Source organism: Chiloscyllium punctatum, chromosome 19 (assembly GCF_047496795.1).
Source record: "Chiloscyllium punctatum isolate Juve2018m chromosome 19, sChiPun1.3, whole genome shotgun sequence".
Lineage (NCBI taxonomy): Eukaryota > Metazoa > Chordata > Chondrichthyes > Orectolobiformes > Hemiscylliidae > Chiloscyllium > Chiloscyllium punctatum.
In genome coordinates, this window is record NC_092757.1 from 79,510,338 (window position 1) to 79,528,749 (window position 18,412).

The window sequence follows — 18,412 nt, forward strand, 5'->3', positions numbered from 1 at the left end:
AACAAGGAGATTTGCAGAGAGAAGGTCTTAGGAAATTTGTTACTGAAAACAGCAACCAGGAGATTTTCTGTTACTTCTCCACACAGGAGGAAGATAAAGCTGTCTTAGTAAGAGGATTAAATTACAACTGCCAGGATGCGGACAAGGAAGATTTCTTAGCAGCATTAGAAACAACACTAAAAGGCAACCAACAGAAGAAGCCCAGCAAACCATCAGACAGATAGTCGCACCAACATTAAGCAGAAAAAAGGAAGGAAACACGCTCAAGACACAAGAAAGGAAAGCACTGGAAAGACTTAAAAGAAGATAAAAACATTGATATCCCACCTGCCGACAAAGGAGCTTGACAGTCATTCTAAATCGAAGAGACTACATTGAAAAAGTGAATGCACTACTTACAGATACCAACACTTACCAACAAATGGCGATAGACTCAACCCCACAACTAGAGAACCAAATCACAGGCTTACTCAAAAAACTTCAGAAATCTGGAGAAATAAATAAGACCGATTTCCAAAAAATGAAACCAGACGGATCCAACACACCACGCTTCTATGGATTACCCAAAATTCACAAACCAGGAGCCCCCCTCAGACCCATAGTCTCGCTACCTGGAACACCAACTAATGGATTAGCCAAGGAGCTACATCAAAGACTAAAATACTTAGTAGAAGACTCACACCACTCCATCCACTCCACCCAAGAATTCCTGAAGACCATCAAAGACACTAAGGTAGAAGAGGTCTGTTACATCAAAGGTTGGTCTCCTTTGATGTAACAGCCCTATTTACATCAATCAACATTAACCTGGCCAAGGAAACACTGACTACACTATTAGAAGATGCAAAGACACATACACCAAACACCACTAACTTCATCAGCAAGGATAGTATCATCAAGCTACTGGACCTATGCCTTAACACACAGTTCACCTTCAACAACAAAACCTACAGACAAACCAATGGAACATCCATGGGATCTCCGATATCAGGGTTCTTAGCAGAGGCAGTAAAACAGAGACTCGAACAAACAGCTCCGCCAACCATCCAACCCAAACTTTGGGTTCACTAAGTGGATGACACCTTTGTCATCATTAAACAAAAGAAATTAGAGAAAACCTTCAAGGCCATCAATAATACCCTTATTGGCATAAAATTCACTAAAGAGGAGAAAATCAACAACAAACTGCCATTCCTAGACATCGCAGTAGAACGAACAGCCAATGGGCAGCTTCAAACCAGCGTCTACAGTAAAACAACACGTACAGACCAAATATTGAACTACAGAAGCAATCATCCCAACATCCACAAACAAAGCTGCATCAGAACATTATTTCAACAAGCCAACACACACTGCAGCACAGAGGAACTACGCAGAGCAGAGAAAAATCACTTATACCATGCATTCAAATAGAATGGGTATCTAATGAACACAGCCAATTTCTCAGCAGCAAACTCAAACAAGCAGACAAACCACGTCCAGAAACTCTAGCCACTCTCCCCTACGTCAAAGACATCTCTGAAATGACTGCCAGACTACTCAGACCCCTTGGCATCATGGTAGCCATAAACCCACCAACACACTAAAACAGCAGCTAATGAACTTGAAAGACTCTATAGGGACAAGAAGCAAACCTAACGTCATTTACAAAATACCGTGCAAGAATTGTAACAAACACTACATTGGACAAACAGGCAGAAAACTAGCCACCAGGATACATGAACACCAACTAGCCACAAAACAACATGACCCTCTCTCACTAGTACCCTTACATACAGATAAGGAAGGACACCACTTCGACTGGGACAACACATCCATCTTAGGACAAGCCAAACAGAGACACGCACGAGAATTCCTAGAAACGTGACATTCCAACCGGAACTCTATCAACAAACACATCGAGTTAGACCCCATCTACCACACCCTGAGAAAAAAAAGGAAATAACATCACCAACCCAAACATATAAATAGAAAGCAGGAATCATAAACAGTGCTTTGCCTGAGGCCCACTGAAGTTGTTACCTAGTAGGGTGAAGAAATGTCTGGAAATGAACCTCCCAGCTCAGCGAGTGAACCTACAATCCAGAACCTGAACCTGAGCTACAAATCTTCTCAAAACTTGATTAGTCACCTTTTCACAGTTTGGATAATTCTGATGTATTGTCTACACCCAAGCCACCTGCCCAGAAACCAAGCAAATGGTTGTTATTCTGCTAAACCGCCAACAACCAGTCAATTGAAAAGCCAATCATGCACATACACTGCCATTCTGCTGAGCATTCTCCTCGCTGCCTGGAAAAAAAAGCTATGTTGTAGATCCAGTTGCTAGTTTTAAAGCTACAGCATCATCTTGTCAGCTTCCTTGGTTTAGCGAAGTATTCTCTCATTCTTTTCCAGTCACAAAAATAGATGTAATTTTAACAAAACTAAATTATTGTTCATACTCAGCTTTTGAATATTTTCATTTCAAATCTTCTTCCTTAGTTTCTGACATTTAAAGTTGGTAATCATCCAAGCTTACTGAACCCCCATCCAGCCATTGAATCGATTAAAGTGAAGTTTGTTTGTGCTGTGCCTACCAGTGTCACTTTGGCTGCTGTTTACAAGTCACGTGAATTTGGTCTTCCGTGTCCCCTGTTGCAGCACAACAAACAATTGGTAAGCAAAAATCAAAGAACTTTGGAAGCATGGAAATCTGAAATGAAAACAGAAATTGCTGGGGGATCTCAGCAGTATCTATGGAGAGAATGATGATACCAGAACTACTGAGTTTCCCCAGTACTTTTGTTTTTGAAACAACGGGTAAGATTTGATAGAATTTTGCTTAAGTTTAATTTGTTAGTTGGTGATGAAAAACAGTAATTTAAAATAAAACAAAATGTAAGACTATATAATCAACATGAAGCAGTTAGACAACCAAAATAAATTTAAATCTACTATTCTGCTGGAATCATAGAGGTAGACAGCACAGCACAGAAAAAGATCTTTCGGTCCAAGTTATCATGCCGACAAGATATCCTAAAGAAATGAGTCCCATTTGCCATCACTTGGCCCATATCTCTCTAAACCCTTTCTATTCATATACCCATGCAGATACCTTTTAAATGTTGTAATTGTACCAGCCTCCACCACTTTCTCTGGCAGCTCATTCCATGCACGTACCACCCTCTGCGTGAAAAGGTTACCCCTTAAGTCCCTTTTAAATCTTGCCCCTCTCACCTTAAACCTTTGCTCCCCCACTTAAGGGAAAAAAACTTTGTCTGTTTACCCTATCCATGCTCCTCATGATTTTATAATCCTCTATGATGTCACCCCTCAGCTTCCAGCATTCCAGGGAAAACAGCCCCAGTCTATTCAACCTCTTCTGGTAGCTCAAATCCTACAAATCTGGCAACATCTTTGCAAACTTTCTGAACCCTTCCAAGTTCCACAACATTCTTCCTATAAGAGGAAGACCAGAATTGCACGCAGTGTTCCAAAAGTGGTCTAATAGTGCATCCGCAACATGACCGATAAAGGCAAGCATACCAAACACCTTCTTCACTATCCTATCCACCTGTGACTCCACTTTCAAGGAACTATGAACCTGCAGTCCAAGGTCTCTTTGTTCCGCAACTCTCCCCAGGAACTTAGTATTAATTGTATAAGTCCAGCCCTGATTTGCCTTTTGAAAATGCAACACCTCAAATTTATCTAAATTAAGCTCTATCTGCCACTCCTCAGCCCATTGGCCATCTCATTATAATCCCATTTTAGTCTGAGATAACTTTCTTTGCTGACCACTGCATCTCCAATTTTGGTGTCATCTGCAAGCTTAGCAACTATACATCCTATGTTCACATCCAAATCATTTTTCTAAATGATGAAAAGCAGTGGACCCGACAATAAATACATGTAAATCCTGTCCCTCAGGATTCCCTCCAGTGTCAAGTTCACTGGTCTATAGTTCCCTGGCTTTTCCTTAACACCTTTCTTAAATAGTAGCACCATGTTAGCCAACCTCCAGTCTTTGGCACCTCACCTGTGACTATCAATGATACAAGTATCTCAGCAAGAGCCCAGCAATCACTTCCCTAGCTTCCCAAAGAGTTCTAGGGTATACCTGATCAGGTCTGACGGATTTATCCATCTTTATGTGTTTTAAGACGTCCAGTACCACCACCTCTGTAATATGGACATTTTTTAAGATGTTGCTATTTATTACCACACATTCTCTCTCTTCTTTATTCTCTCCAAAGTAAACACTGATGCAGAATACTTGTTTAGTATCTCCCCCAACTCCTATGGTTCCGAACATAGGTGGCCTTGTTAATCTTTAAGGGGCCCTATTCCCTCCCTACTTACCCTTTTGTCGGTAATGTATTTGTAGAATCCCTTTGAATTCTCCTTGACCCTGTTTGCCAAAGCTTCTCATGTCCCCTTTTTGCCTTCCTGGTTACCCTCTTAAGCATACTCCTACTACCTTTTACTCTTCTAAGGATTCACGATCTGTGCTGGTTGTACCTGATATATGCTTCCTTCTTATTCTTGACCAAAACTTCAATTTCTCTAGTCAAGTCGGTATTCTCTTCATCCACCTAACAGGAACATATTGTCTCTGAACTTCAGTTACTTCCTTTTTGAAGGCTTCCCATTTTCCAACCACCCCTTTACCTGCAAACATCCACTCCAATCAACTTTTGCAAGTTCTTGCCTGATACTGTCAAAATTAATCTTCCTCTAATTTAGAACTTTAACTTTTAGATCCGGTGTATCTTTTTCTGGTGTTACTTTAAAACTAATACCATTACAGTCACTAGCCCCAGTGCATCTCCACTGACACCTCAGTCACCTGTCCTGCCTTATTTCCCAAGTAGGTATACAAAATACTGAATCATTTCTTTTCCCAGGAGAAGGTCAAGTTTTGCACTTTCTCAAGAAGGTATATCCAATATTGAATTAGAATTCACTTAACATATTCCTCTCCATCCAAGCCCGTAACACTACGGCAGTCCAAGTCTGTGTCAAAATCTTCTACCATAACTATCCTATTATTCTTACAGATAACTGAGATCTTACAAATTTGTTTTTTAATTTCCTGCTGACTGCTGGGGGTTTTATAGTACAATCCGAATAAGGTGGTCCATTCTTATTTGTCAGTTCCACCCAAATAAGTTCACTGGATGTTTTCCAGGAAAATCCTCCCTAAGTACAGACTTAATGTTATCCCTCATCAAAAATGCCACACCCATCCACTTTTGTCCACAACCCTTCCCCGTCCTTCCTACAGCATCTATGTCCTGGAACGTTTAAACTGACAGTCCTGACCATCCCTGAGCCACTTCTCTGTAATTGCTATGATATCTCAGTCTTATGTCCCCAAACATGGCCTGAGTTCATCTGTCTTAGCTGTTCCACTTCTTGCACTGAAATAAATGCAGTTTAATATGTCAATCCTACACTGTTTTCTGCGTTGTTCTTGCCTGCCCTGACTGTTTGACTGACTCCTTTTGCCAACTGTTTCAGTCTCAGACTGATATCTTTCCTCACTATCGCCCTGGGTTCCACCTGCATGCACACATACACAAACACCTTCTCACAGGACAGGCTGCATGGCACAATTGGTCTATATGTGTCTTATATTCCAAGAGTTATATTGGATTATTATATAAATTAATTTTGGGAAAGTTACATTCAGTGCAGATTTTGATTGATTGAATTGGTTTTGGCCTGAATTTTTGGTAGGAAAATGGGAAAATTGCAAGTAAAATGTTGGGCTTTATTCTTTAACTAAAATGTCAAAGGTTTTGTTTTGCTATTTTCATTATTTTGCCAGTTTAATCTCCACTCGCTATAATAAGAATTCAAAACAATTGAAGGATCACTGTGCAAAGTTCTTAGTATGCTGCACTGTCAAAACTCTAATGGCTTGAATTTAGGAGCTTTTTTTTTTAATGTTTAACCACATGGAATATAACAACGTCTGCATGCAATGACACTTCAGTATTATAAATTTACTTCCAATTAGGAAATTACTTATAACTTAATGAAAAAGCTATCCAAGTATTTTTACATAAAATAAGATTTGTTTAATGTGAAACTTTAGATTTCATTGGTGCAGCATCTTTATAATTGTTAGAAGAGTATTTTTCTAACTACTATAGAAATTCTGTGTAATCGATACCATTTTTTTCAAAAATATATTAAGGGAGTACAAGTTTTAGTTTCCTCTATGGTACTTTTACACTTACTGTTTTGTTTGGGTAGGTACCTGTTTCCTTTTGCAGGAATACAATTTTGGAGCTAACAGCCTACGATAAATATGGTCGAAAATTTGATAACTTCACTTCACTACAAATTAATTGGAAATCATCCAACTTTTCTTTGGGCAGTTTTCATCCAGCAATACAAATGGAAATGTTCTTAAGAGATGATGGAAGTGGACAGAAGAGGCTTCATGGTGATGTATACTGTGTACAAACCTCTAACACATAATATGAGGGATCATCATGGGATAACAGAATATCAGTTTTCACCATTATGAAAACCAATGCAATAGAAATATGGTGGCACTTACTTAAACAAACCATTTCACAGCAAACAAAGTACATTTGCTCAGCAGAGTCTATTCGAGTAACATACAACTTAAGTCTACTTAAAAGAGTATGCAACAGACAGCTCATGACTTAACTGAAACAATATTGGATCTGCAAATTACAGCTTTTAGAAATTCTTTGTCATTTTAATATATTCTAATGAGCTGTCAGCAACATAATCACATTATCCAATTGCCTTCAATGGGGAATCACAATCTATTAACACATTCCTGACCAGGGCCATTTCAAAACTGCTGTGTTGAATGGATTGTGATAGAAGGATAATGTTATAGCTTTCCTCTCGCAAGGCCAGATCGCCAATTATATCCCTTGCAGGGCCGATCAAAGGCATTGTATAGATGATGACTGGAATTTTCTGTGTAACAATTGTACACTGTCTCTCAATTGATAAATTGATGCAGCCTCCTGACAGTCTACCAGTGTTCCATATAGTATTTTTAATTGTACCCAGCTCCACCATTTCCTCTGGCCACTCTTAGCACATTTTCTTCCCTGCCCCCTCTCGCAAACATTCCAAAAATAATCATTTGGCCATGTTTACAAGATGGGCTTGGCTGTTATCAGCACTTGTGGAGGGATTTTATTACCATAATAATGGTGTGGCAGTCATGGCAATATCGTGGAAACTATTTTACAGAATAATCTCAGGAACCTTGAGGTACAGGTCAATGATCATTTATTCAGCCAGTGTTTGGAGTGTCTGCCTCAAAAGATTCCAAGGTAGCACTCTTAACTCAACAATCATCCATTAGCTATTTTTACATTGTAAATCATGTAGGCAGTACTTGAATTCTCATATGCTGTGTTTTAGACAAACAACTTGTTTTTCATACAATCCAAAAGTGGTAAGAAGGTTGATACCCCCTGGTCTCGCCACTCCTAATCTTCCCAGCTGGCCATCCTATCTCGTCTCTGAAGCCTGTGCTTCATTCCTATCCTTGACTTAACTCCATTGCTTTGTCTTTCTTTCCATGGTATGGTGTTATCTTCACACTATTTCCAAATAAGAGTTAACGCCAGTTCAGCCATGTTGCATTTTTATAACAACTGCTGCTTCAGCATCTGAGTGTGTTTCTGCAGTCTAAGTAATTATTTTTTTAACCTGACTACTTTGTTGAATAAGAATAAATGGAAAATGAATCTTAACTGATTTATATCATTATTGCTTATGAAGGTAACTAATGCTCCTACCTTATTCTCATCCCAGCTGGAAATTCATGTGGATTTATGGGTTAACTCATGTCATACCCAAATTTCAACTTAACAGCCTCAATTTATTTTACTTAAGAATTTTCATTGGAGTTCTCAACCTTGAGGTGTAGCCCTATCTTCATTAACGGTTACCACCTTTGTCAGTGAGGTGCCATTCTTCTGCTGCTGTTTGGCTTCAAACTGGCTCTCCATTCATGGAAACCAATTTGCCATCCTTAATTGAATGCGGCTACCAAAATTTAGCTGCTTCCTCAGCAATTCACTTGCAGAATCTTGCTGCTGGTAATTCTTGGTTCCTGACCTGGAACTCAGCCTGTCAAGATCAGAATCTGAAAAGAGAATCCAGTCCAACGTTGCATTGTTTCCCCATCCATGTGTGAATTGTTTTGGGAAGATGCCTATTATACTGATTTTCCTAAGATTCACAGCCAATATAAGTACATGTTATAGTTCAGTTTTTACCGTAGTACATTTTTTCTAACAATAGGTCATCGGATGGTTGTAGTTTACAAGAGGAAAGGAACAGTGACTATTTCAGTATATCTGGTCGGCTATGGAAAAACTGATACTGATCTGCCTCAAAGCCATGTTGTAAGTTCAAAAAGTTACTATGAACCATATTAATCCATCAATACACTTAAATGTCTAAACAATGTACAATTTTAAAAATCACTTCCACTTAAACACTAGGTTTACTGCATATTTTAGATTGCTCTGATCGATCATGTAATGGGTATTTTGGAAGAATTTGAAAATAATGTTTCTCTACTTTTATCATGTGAGTGCATTCTCAGTTGTATTTTCATAGTGGAATCAAGGATACCCTATGAATTTGAATTGTTTTCAAAATGTCAAGTGTATTTGACTATAGAACTTGTCCATTCTTTAAAATTATGTTAACTCATTGATGTGGAGTTTTGCATTTCAACACATTATGCAGCAAACCTCTGCTGGAAGTATATCAGGAGAGAATTTAGTTTATGTGTGATATCCCTTACAGTCAAATAGTCTTATTATTACTGTTCACACATGGTTAATGATTACTTGAGCAAGGTACAGGGCCAAATGTACAGTTATCATAATTTCAACAAGATGACAGGGAAGAAAGAAAATCCTTAAGAAAACTTACAACCTGAAAGAAAGGACTGCTTATTTCCTGATTTAAATTCCTTGGCAAGATTTGAACAGATGGATTCAATCTGATGCCAAACTATTTGACTATTTGCAGGCTGAGCCTGGGGTTTTTAAATTCTGCAATATTGCTTAGCTTCTCACTCAAATTCAATAGGTTTTGAATTGGCAAGATTTGGCTTTGTTTCAGATAGTCTTCGCCAAGAACTTGAAGGAATAGCCTTTCACACCTGGTGTTTCCAAGATTGGGTTAGAATGGCATTGTAAGGGAAACCCAGCACAGGACTTGCCCAAGATACTATTTCTCTAAGTTCATGAGGAAATCAGTATGGAGGTGACCATTGCCTATGGCATGAATATTAGAACATAGAACAATATAGCACAAAACAGGCCCTTCGGCCCTTGACATTGCACCGATCTGTGAACTATTTTAAGCTCATCCCCTACACTATCCCATCATCATCCATGTGCTTATCCAAGGATTGTTTAAATCTCCCTAATGTGGCTCAGTTAACTACATTGGCGGGTAGGGCATTCTACGCCCTTACCACTCTCGGAGTGAAGAACCTGCCTCTGACATCTGTCTTAAATCTATCACCCCCAATTTGTAGTTATGCCCCTTAGTACAAGCTGACATCACCCTCCTAGGAAAAAGAATTCACTGTCTACCCTATCTAATCCTCTGATCATCTTGTATGTCTCTATCAAATCTTCTTCTTTCCAATGAGAACAGACCCAAGTCTCTCAACCTTTCCACCCACATAAGAGCTTCGCTCCAGATCAGGCAACATCCTGGTAAATATTCTCTGCACCTTTTCCAGTGCTTCCACATGCTTCTTGTAATGGGACGACCAGAACTGTACACAATATTCCAAGTGCGGCTGCACTAGCATTTTGTATAGTTGCAGCATGATGTTGTGGCTCCAGAACTCAATCCCTGTACCGATGAAACCTAACACACCATATGTCTTCTTAACAGCACTATCAATCTGGTTGGTAACTTTCAGGGATCTATGTACATGACCTCCAAGACCCCTCTGCACATCCGCGCTACCAACAATCTTTCCATTGACCCAGTACTCTGCCTTCCAGTTATTCTTCCCAAAGTAAATCACCTCACATTCTTCCACACTGTCCACTACTCCACCAACTTTAGTGTCATCTGCAAACTTATTCACCCATCCATCTTTGCATGCATCTAAGTCATTTATAAAAATGACAAACAGCAGTGGTACCAAAACAGATCCTTGTGGCACACCACGAGTAACCAGATCCATGCTGAATATTTTCCATCAATCACCACTTGCTGCCTTCTTTCAGAAAGCCAGTTTCTAATCCAAACTGCTAAATCGCCCTCAATCCCGTGCCTCTGCATTTTCTCCAACAGCCTACCATGTGGAACCTTATCAAAGGCTTTACTGAAGTCCATGTACACCACGTCAACTGCCCTACCCTCATCTACATGCTTGGTCACCTTCTCAAAAAACACAATGAGGTTTGTGAGACGTGACCTGCTGTTGATGAAACCATGTTGACTATCTGAACTCAGATTGTTGCTTGCTAGATGATTATAAATCCTATCTCTTATAATCCTTTCCAAAACCTTTCCTACAACAGAAGTAAGGCTCACTGGTCTATAATTACCTGGGTCATCTCTCCTGCCCTTCTTGAACAAGGGCACAGCATTTGCAATCCTCCAGTTCTGCGGTACTAAACCTGTAGACAATGACGACTCAAATGTCAAAGCCAAAGGCTTCGTTATCTCCTCCCTAGCTTCCCAGAGAATCCTTGGATAAATCCCATCCGGTCCAGGGGGCTTGTCTACTTTCACTCCTTCTAGAATTGATAACACCTCTTTGTAACTAACCTCAATCTTTTCTAGTCTGATATCTCGTATCTCATTCTTCTCTACAATATTTTCCTTTTCCTGAGTGAAAACTGATGAAATCTTCACAAGGTCCACAGTCAACTTCCCACTTGCAGCTTATTCATCCAGTAAGTTGTCCAGGTCCTCCTGTATTCGAGGATGGACATTGTGCATATCTAAGGGCTTTCAAGTGGAATTGAACACTTAATTATAAACAAGTGATGTGATGTGTATGGACTTCAGTGAGGTGTTCAACAAGGTTCATCATGGTAGGCAAAGTTAGATCACATGGAATAGAGGGAGAACCAGCTGTTTGGATACAGAACTGGTTCAAAGGTACAAGACAGAGGGTGGTGTTGGAGGGTTGCTTTTCCGACTGGAGGCCTGTGACCAACAGTGTACAACAAGAATTGGTGCCTGGTCCACTGCTTTTCATCATTATAAAAATGATTTGGATGTGAGCATAGGAAGTGTAGTTAATAAGTTTACAGATGGCACCAAAATTGGAGATGTCGTGGACAGTGAAGAAGGTTACCTCAGAGTACAACAGGATCTTGATCAGATGGACTAACAGGATGGATCAGATGGCTGAGGAGTGGCAGATGAAGTTTAAATAAATGTGAGGTGCTGACCTTTAGAAAGGCAAATCAGGGTGGGACTTAAATACTTAATGGTAAGGTCCTGGGGAGTATTGCTGAACAAAGAGACCTTGGAGTGCAGATTCATAGTACCTTGAAAGTGGAGTCACAGGTAGATAGGATAGTGAAGAAGGCATTAGTATGCTTGCTTTTATTGGTCAGAGCATTGAGTATAAGAGTTGGGAGGTCATGCTGCAGCTGTACAGGACATTGGTTATACCACTACTGGGATACTATGTGCAGTTCTGGTCTCCCTGCTACAGGAAGGATGTTGTGAAACTGGAAAAGGTTCAGAAAAGATTTACAAGAATGTTGGCAGGGTTGGAGATTTTGAGCTGCCAGGAAAGGCTGAATAAACAGGGGCTATTTTCCCTGGAGCATTGGAGGCTGAGGGGTAACCTTGTGGAGGTTTATAAAATCATGAGGGGCATGGATAGGGTAAGTGGACAAAGTTTTTTACCCTGGGGTGGGGGACTCCAAACTAGAGGGGGCATAGGTTTAAGGTGAAATGGGAAAGATTTAAAAGGCACCTAAGGGGCAAATTTTCCACGCAGTGGGTTGTGCGTGTATGGAATAAACTGCCAGAGGAAGTAGTGGAGGCTAGTATAATTACAATATTTAAAAGGATGGGTATATGAATAGGAAAGATTTAGAAGAATATGGGCCAAGTGCTGGCAAATGAGATTAGTTCTGTGTAGGATATCTAGTTGGCATGGATGAATTGGACCAAAGAGTCAGTTTCCATGCAGTATATCTCTGTGACTCTAAGTGCTCCCACGTAGTATCTGATGATGCAGTGAAAGTAAGATGAAGCAACTGCGGATAATTAAGGCTTGGACTCTGGCCTGATAGAGTTCTTCTGCAATCATCTGATGTTGAATTGATTGGACTTGAGTAATTACAACCAGCTTCCTTTGCATTAAGTATGTCTCTACTCAGTGAATAGTTTTTCTGTATTGACTTCAAATGTGCTAGGCTTCTTGATGCTTTACTTCATCAAGTACTGCCATGATAGAAAGGACAACCACTTGTACTTAAACTCAGGTATTAAAGTTTTGTACTGTTAAAATAAATTATCAAATAAAATTTAGTTTATTGTGGAAAGTATAAAAGAAGAAAACTTGCTGTTTGCATCTTTCACTTACACTGATATTTGAGATTGATACCCAAGTTCTTGGTATAAAATTTCTCACGGATTCTACATACCAATGAAGTAATTGTACTTGAGCAGTGCATTTTTAATTTTACTAATACTGAATTAATGTCAGCTGTATATGAATACGATAATAAGTATATTTTATTTTGTACCTCAGGGTGTTAGGTTTTCACCAGTATCAGCCACTATTGATTTGTTGCTGGTGGATGATGTGTCCTTAGTGCCGAAAAATCTCACTGTATACAATCATCCTGATGTTTTGGTAAGAAGATTTTAAGGGTCAAATAAGAGTATAAAATCATAGATATTGTGGTAGTTTGTGTAATCCAACAGGTTGAATAGATCATAGAATATTTTAAAGAAATACAAGCAACAAAATAATTGTGAACATCTCATCTTCCACTGGTACTGAATAATCAGTCATCATAAATTAGTGGTTCTAATTCTAAGCAAGTTGAATTTTGGATTGCACTGCACAAAACTTGATAATGATCACTGAAATTCAGAAGAAAAAGTCAGAATGTTATTTATTTGATCCCTCTTAATTATATTGTGAAGATGGAGATCCGACTTTCATCCGCCATTTTAATATAGAGTTGTTGCTAATTAGTGAGGACGTGTGAGTTTTGCAGAAAGGCATTTCCATTCTGTAAAACAGCCAGAGGAAAATGGTGGACTCTTGCAAGTGGAGAGGAAAATTTGATTTGGTGGAAAATAAAATAATTGTGCCATTCCGACATTAAAGTGCACTCCAGACAAAGATTCAACTGCTATTTCATATTAAGGTTACTAAGTGTGAATTTGACTTGAATTCTAGTTATCTTACCTAATGAGCAGAAGACCACAGGTGGTTGCCTATCCAAGACTTGAACTCATTATCTAACTTGTAATTTCCTTGGTGAGCTGCAGGTTTGCCGATGACTTGAAAAACTGATGTATGATAAATAGTGTAAATGGGAATAGAAAATTACAAAGATGCTAACTATTCATCTATTGTACCCTATGCTACTTTCTCCCCATCCCCACCCCCTTTCATTTATCTCTCCATTCTGCAGGCACCTTGCCTCTATTCCTGATGAAGGGCTTTTGCCTGAAACTTCGATTTTCCTGCTCCTCGGATGCTGCCTGACCTTTTCCAGCACCACTCTAATCAAGACTCTGATTTCCAGCATCTGCAGTCCTTGTTTTTACCTACCAGACTTATCCAGCCTGGTCTAAAATTGCCACCCAAATCAGCACGGTGTTGATGGTCCAGAGAAATGTCCAGCTGCACAAGAAGAACATTAGTGATGTTCTGTGCTTCAGAATGATAAGTGCCATTTTTGTTTCTTTGTTGCCATGTACAACCACTTCACCCACCTTCCGCCAGGGCTCTTGGTCTGCCACCCTCAATTGTATGGTTAATGTTCCCTCTATCTCCCTCTGACTTCTCACTCAAATGTTCTCAATGTTTCTTACTCTCTCACTTGAGCCATCTCACCACTTTTTCCCTTCACCAGCACCAACAGCTGAATCAGCCACTTCCATCTCACTCAGTCACTCTCTTTGCCTGATTCCAGGTGAGCTCAGATAAGTAATAGATTCTAGCCCAGATAGTGGTGTCCATGCTTTGAGAGGCCAGCCTGAAGGCATTTGACTAGAGGTCCTAGACTTCCTGACCAGGCGTCCTGTTCCTCAGCTTGAACTCATGGTGATCAGGCACAGACAACATGGCTTTGTTAAAGAAAAGTCATGTTTTAACTAATTTATTGGAGTTCTTTAAAGAAGCAACTTGTTCTGTGGATAAAGGGGAACCAGTGGAGGTATTATATTTAGATTTCCAGAAAATATTTCATAATGATGACATCAAAAGTTAGTGCAGAAACTAAAATCTCATCCTATTGGAGTAACATTAGCATGGCTAGCTGATTGGTTGGCTAACGAAAAACAGACAATAGGAATAAATGGTTCTTTTTCATGCTGGCAAGATCTCACATGTGATATGTCTCAGGGATCATTGCTAAGGCTCAACTCTTTACAATTTAAGTAAATGATTTAGATGAAGGGACCAAAGGTATGGTAGCTAAATTTGCTGATGACACAAATATAGGTAGAAAAGTGAGTTGTGCAGTGGACATGAGCGAACAAAGACATATTGACAGAATCTCAAAAAGCAGTTGATACTGGACCTTCAAATATTTCTAAGCCAGAGGTCAATAGATTCTTGATTGCCAAGGGGATGAAATTGGATACTTGGATTCTTTGCTCTGGACATCTGGAGGATACAAAAAAGTTATGTTATACTCAACAAAAATCCATGAGAGCCACAGTGTTGAACAATCTGCAGAAAATAAGGATATTCTTCAGAAGGAGCAGTTTTGGCCATAGCAACTCAGATAGGAATTCTCTGTGAATCCCAGACAGTGGAACAGAGTGTTGTGAATTCATATTCTATTGACTGCAAATATTTTGATGCGGCCAAGATTCCCTGCATAATCCCAATTGCAAATATAGCTTTACTGGATTGATCATTTTATACTTCTTTCCTGTTGTTTAATGGAAGTTAAGGTTACAATCTGACGGAAGCCTTCACAACATCTGATGTTCCTTGATTCAGTCGTGATAGAGCTTTGTGTTAGTATGGGTTAGGGAAAGGATCACTGTCACTTCGACAGTTAGAACTTTGTGAGGTGCTAAGGATGGCTGGTCTCTCTGTTTTCATTCTTGTAGATGCAGCTACAGTGACAGTTTTTCACAGAGCTGATGGTGAAAACCAAACCTATTTAAAAATGCAGTAATATGTTTACAAAGAAGTTTCATGTGTGATACCGATGTGCCCTCAAGGTTTTCTTTCTCCTTTCTCTCCCATTACATCTAAGTGCTGATTCATTTTCTGTTGGACCAACACTTTCTTTGTTAATGTTTTAGAAAATATCTGATGTAGCTTTCCTACCTGGTTTTATATTTTAGCCACCTTTCTTTTGTAATCCAGTTCTTCACCCCCCTTAATCTTTTTGTAATTCTTTGTTTTATTTTAAATATTCAGTTCAATCCTCTGACCTGCCCCCAGTTTTGCACAATTATATTTCTTTTAAATTGATAATTTGATTTTTGATTTTTTTCATTAATCACAGATGGTGGGTCCATCCCTTATAATTGTTCTTGTTTGTATGTATTCTGTGCTTCCTGGAATCAAATGTTGAAGTAAGCAGTCGGGTTAAAATCAATGAGGTAAAAACAATGACTGCAGATGCTGGAAAGCAAATACTGGATTAGTGGTACTGGAAGAGCACAGCAGTTCAGGCAGCAGCTGGAAGAGCACAGCAGTTCAATCCTCTTGCAAGGATGCCTGCCTTGAAGAAGTTTTCCTCCTCTCTCTACAAGAATCTCAGGGAGTCCCTCTCCCACTGCAACTCCCAGGTCATTTCCTCTGCTCTGAAGCTCTTCAACTATGTCGTGAAACAAACTCGCTACCACAGCCACATTTGCTTACTTCAACAGCTTCCACATTTCCCCTTCCCCCACCTCATCCTAGTTTCAAACTTCCAGCTCAGCACTGTCTCCTTGACTTGTCCGGACTTGTCCGACCTGCCTATCTCCTTTTCCACCTATCCACTCCACCCTCTCCTCCTTGACCTATCATCTTCATCTCCTCCCCCACTCACCCATTCTACTCTATGCTACTCTCTCCCCACCCCCACCCTCTTCTAGCTTATCTCTCCATGCTTCAGGCTCACTGCCTTTATTCCTGATGAAGGGCTTTTGCCCGAAACGTCGATTTCGCTGCTCGTTGGATGCTGCCTGAACTGCTGTGCTCTTCCAGCACCACTAATCCAGTATTTGCTTTCCAGCATCTGCAGTCATTGTTTTTACCTTACTGGTCATAGCAGTCTACAGCACAGCCCTTTGACCCATCAATTTTGTGCTGCTTTAAAAACAACCACCTAACTATTCTAATCCCACCTGATTCCTGTGGCGTTTTAACCTTGGCATCACAAGTGCTCTCTAAATTCTTCTGAAATGTTATGAGGGTTTCTGTCTCTACAATACTTGCAGGCAATGATTTCCAAGTTCCCACCACTCTCCGAATGAAACAAAATTCTTCACATTTCCTCTAAAACACATGCCCCTTACCTTAAATCTAACCCCCTGCTCAATGATCCATCCATTAAAGGGAAACATTTCTTTCTTTCTGTTTACCCTGTCTGTGTTACCCATAATTTAATATTATGTTCCCCTCGGTCTTCTCTGCTTCAAGGAAAACAACCTCAGTCTGTTCTATCTCTCTTCATAACTAAAACTTCTAGCTCGGGCAACATCCTATCAAATCTCTTCTGCACTCTCCAGTGTAATCATCCATCCTATAATATGGATACTAGAACTGGGCACAGTAGTCTAGCTGTGACCTAACTAATGTTTTAAATGGTTTCAGCATTGTCTCCCTGCTCTTCAGCTCTATGCCTCGGCTAATAAAGGTAAGTATCCCATATGGCTTCTTAACCACTATATCCTGCTACCTTAAGGGACTGATGGACATGCACACCAAAGGTCCTTCTGACCCCAGTGCTTCCCAGAGATCTACCTTTCATCATGTATTCGCTTGCCTTGTTTATCCTGTCCAAGTGGGGTGCGCCTCAGACTTATAGGGATTGAATTCCAATTGCCACTGACCAGCCTCTCTGTACCCTCCTGTGATCTAAGGCTGACATCAATGGTTATGTCACTGAATTAGTAATGCAGAAGCCTGAGCTAGTTATCCCAAAATGAGTTTAAATCCCACAATGGAGCAGCACAGTGGCTCAGTGGTTAGCACTACTGCCTCACAACACCTGGGATTCGGTTCAGTTCCAGTCTTTGGTGTCTGCGTGGGTTTCCACTGGCTCCAGTTTTCTCCCACAGTCCAAAGATGTGCAGGTTAGGTGAATTGCTCCATAGTGCCCAGTAACCCATGGGTTAGCCATGTAAAATCCCATGAAAGGGGACGAGGTGGAATGCTCTTAGGAGTGTCGGTGCAGACTCATTTGGTCAAGTGGCTTCTTGCTGCACCGAAGGGATTCTATGAATGGCAGCTGGAGAATTTAAATTAATCTTAAATAAATATGGAATACAAGGCTAGCATTAATAATAGTGACCGCAAAGCCGCTGGATTGTTGTAAATTCTTATTTGGTTTAGTCACGTCCTTCAGAGATGGCAATTTGTTATCGTTAACTAGTTTGGCCAAAATGTGACTCTCAACTTATAGCAGACCTAAGAGGCAACTTTTTCGCGCAGAGGGTGGTTCATGCTTGGAATGACCTGCCAGAGGAAGTGGTGGAGGCTGGTACAATTACAACATTTAAAAGGCATCTGGATGGGTATATGAAAAGGAAGGATTTAGAGGGATATGGGCCGAGTGCTGGCAGATGGGATTGGATTAATTTAGGATATCTGGTCGGCATGGACGAGTTGGACTGAAGGGTGTGTTTCTGTGCTGTACATCTCTGTGACTCTACGTAGTCTCTTAAGTTATCTCTTAAAAGGTTTTGTAATTGAACCATATCCAAGGAGATGATTCACTGCCACTTGGTTATGGGAATTAGGAATAGAGAGTTGACCTTGCTAGTAATACCCATATCAGTTGAAAAAAGTTTTAAAATGAAGCCAAAGAAAAGAGCTCAAGGCACAGAAAGACCTACTTCTGTTTTTTCAGATGAGGCATTAACTTAAGAACAAATCTCAGGTGGTTGTGAAAGAGCTTGTATAGCATTTTACTCTCCACTGAACCACTACAAATAAACTAACTGGTTTATTTGTTAAATACATGTCTTCACTCTGTGCCTATTGGGCAACCTG

At 40.0% G+C, this 18,412-nt stretch overlaps 1 protein-coding gene across 1 annotated transcript in view; it reads left to right on the forward strand.

The window, feature by feature from the left end:
- Nucleotides 1-18,412, forward strand: part of LOC140491205 (nuclear pore membrane glycoprotein 210-like) — a 187,561-nt gene that overhangs the window by 82,854 nt on the left and 86,295 nt on the right. Inside the window, exons 16-19 of the mRNA XM_072589184.1 lie at nt 2,485-2,658; nt 6,247-6,439; nt 8,296-8,399; nt 12,758-12,862. Coding sequence (XP_072445285.1) covers nt 2,485-2,658; nt 6,247-6,439; nt 8,296-8,399; nt 12,758-12,862 — 576 coding nt within the window. The remainder of the gene's footprint in view (nt 1-2,484; nt 2,659-6,246; nt 6,440-8,295; nt 8,400-12,757; nt 12,863-18,412) is intronic.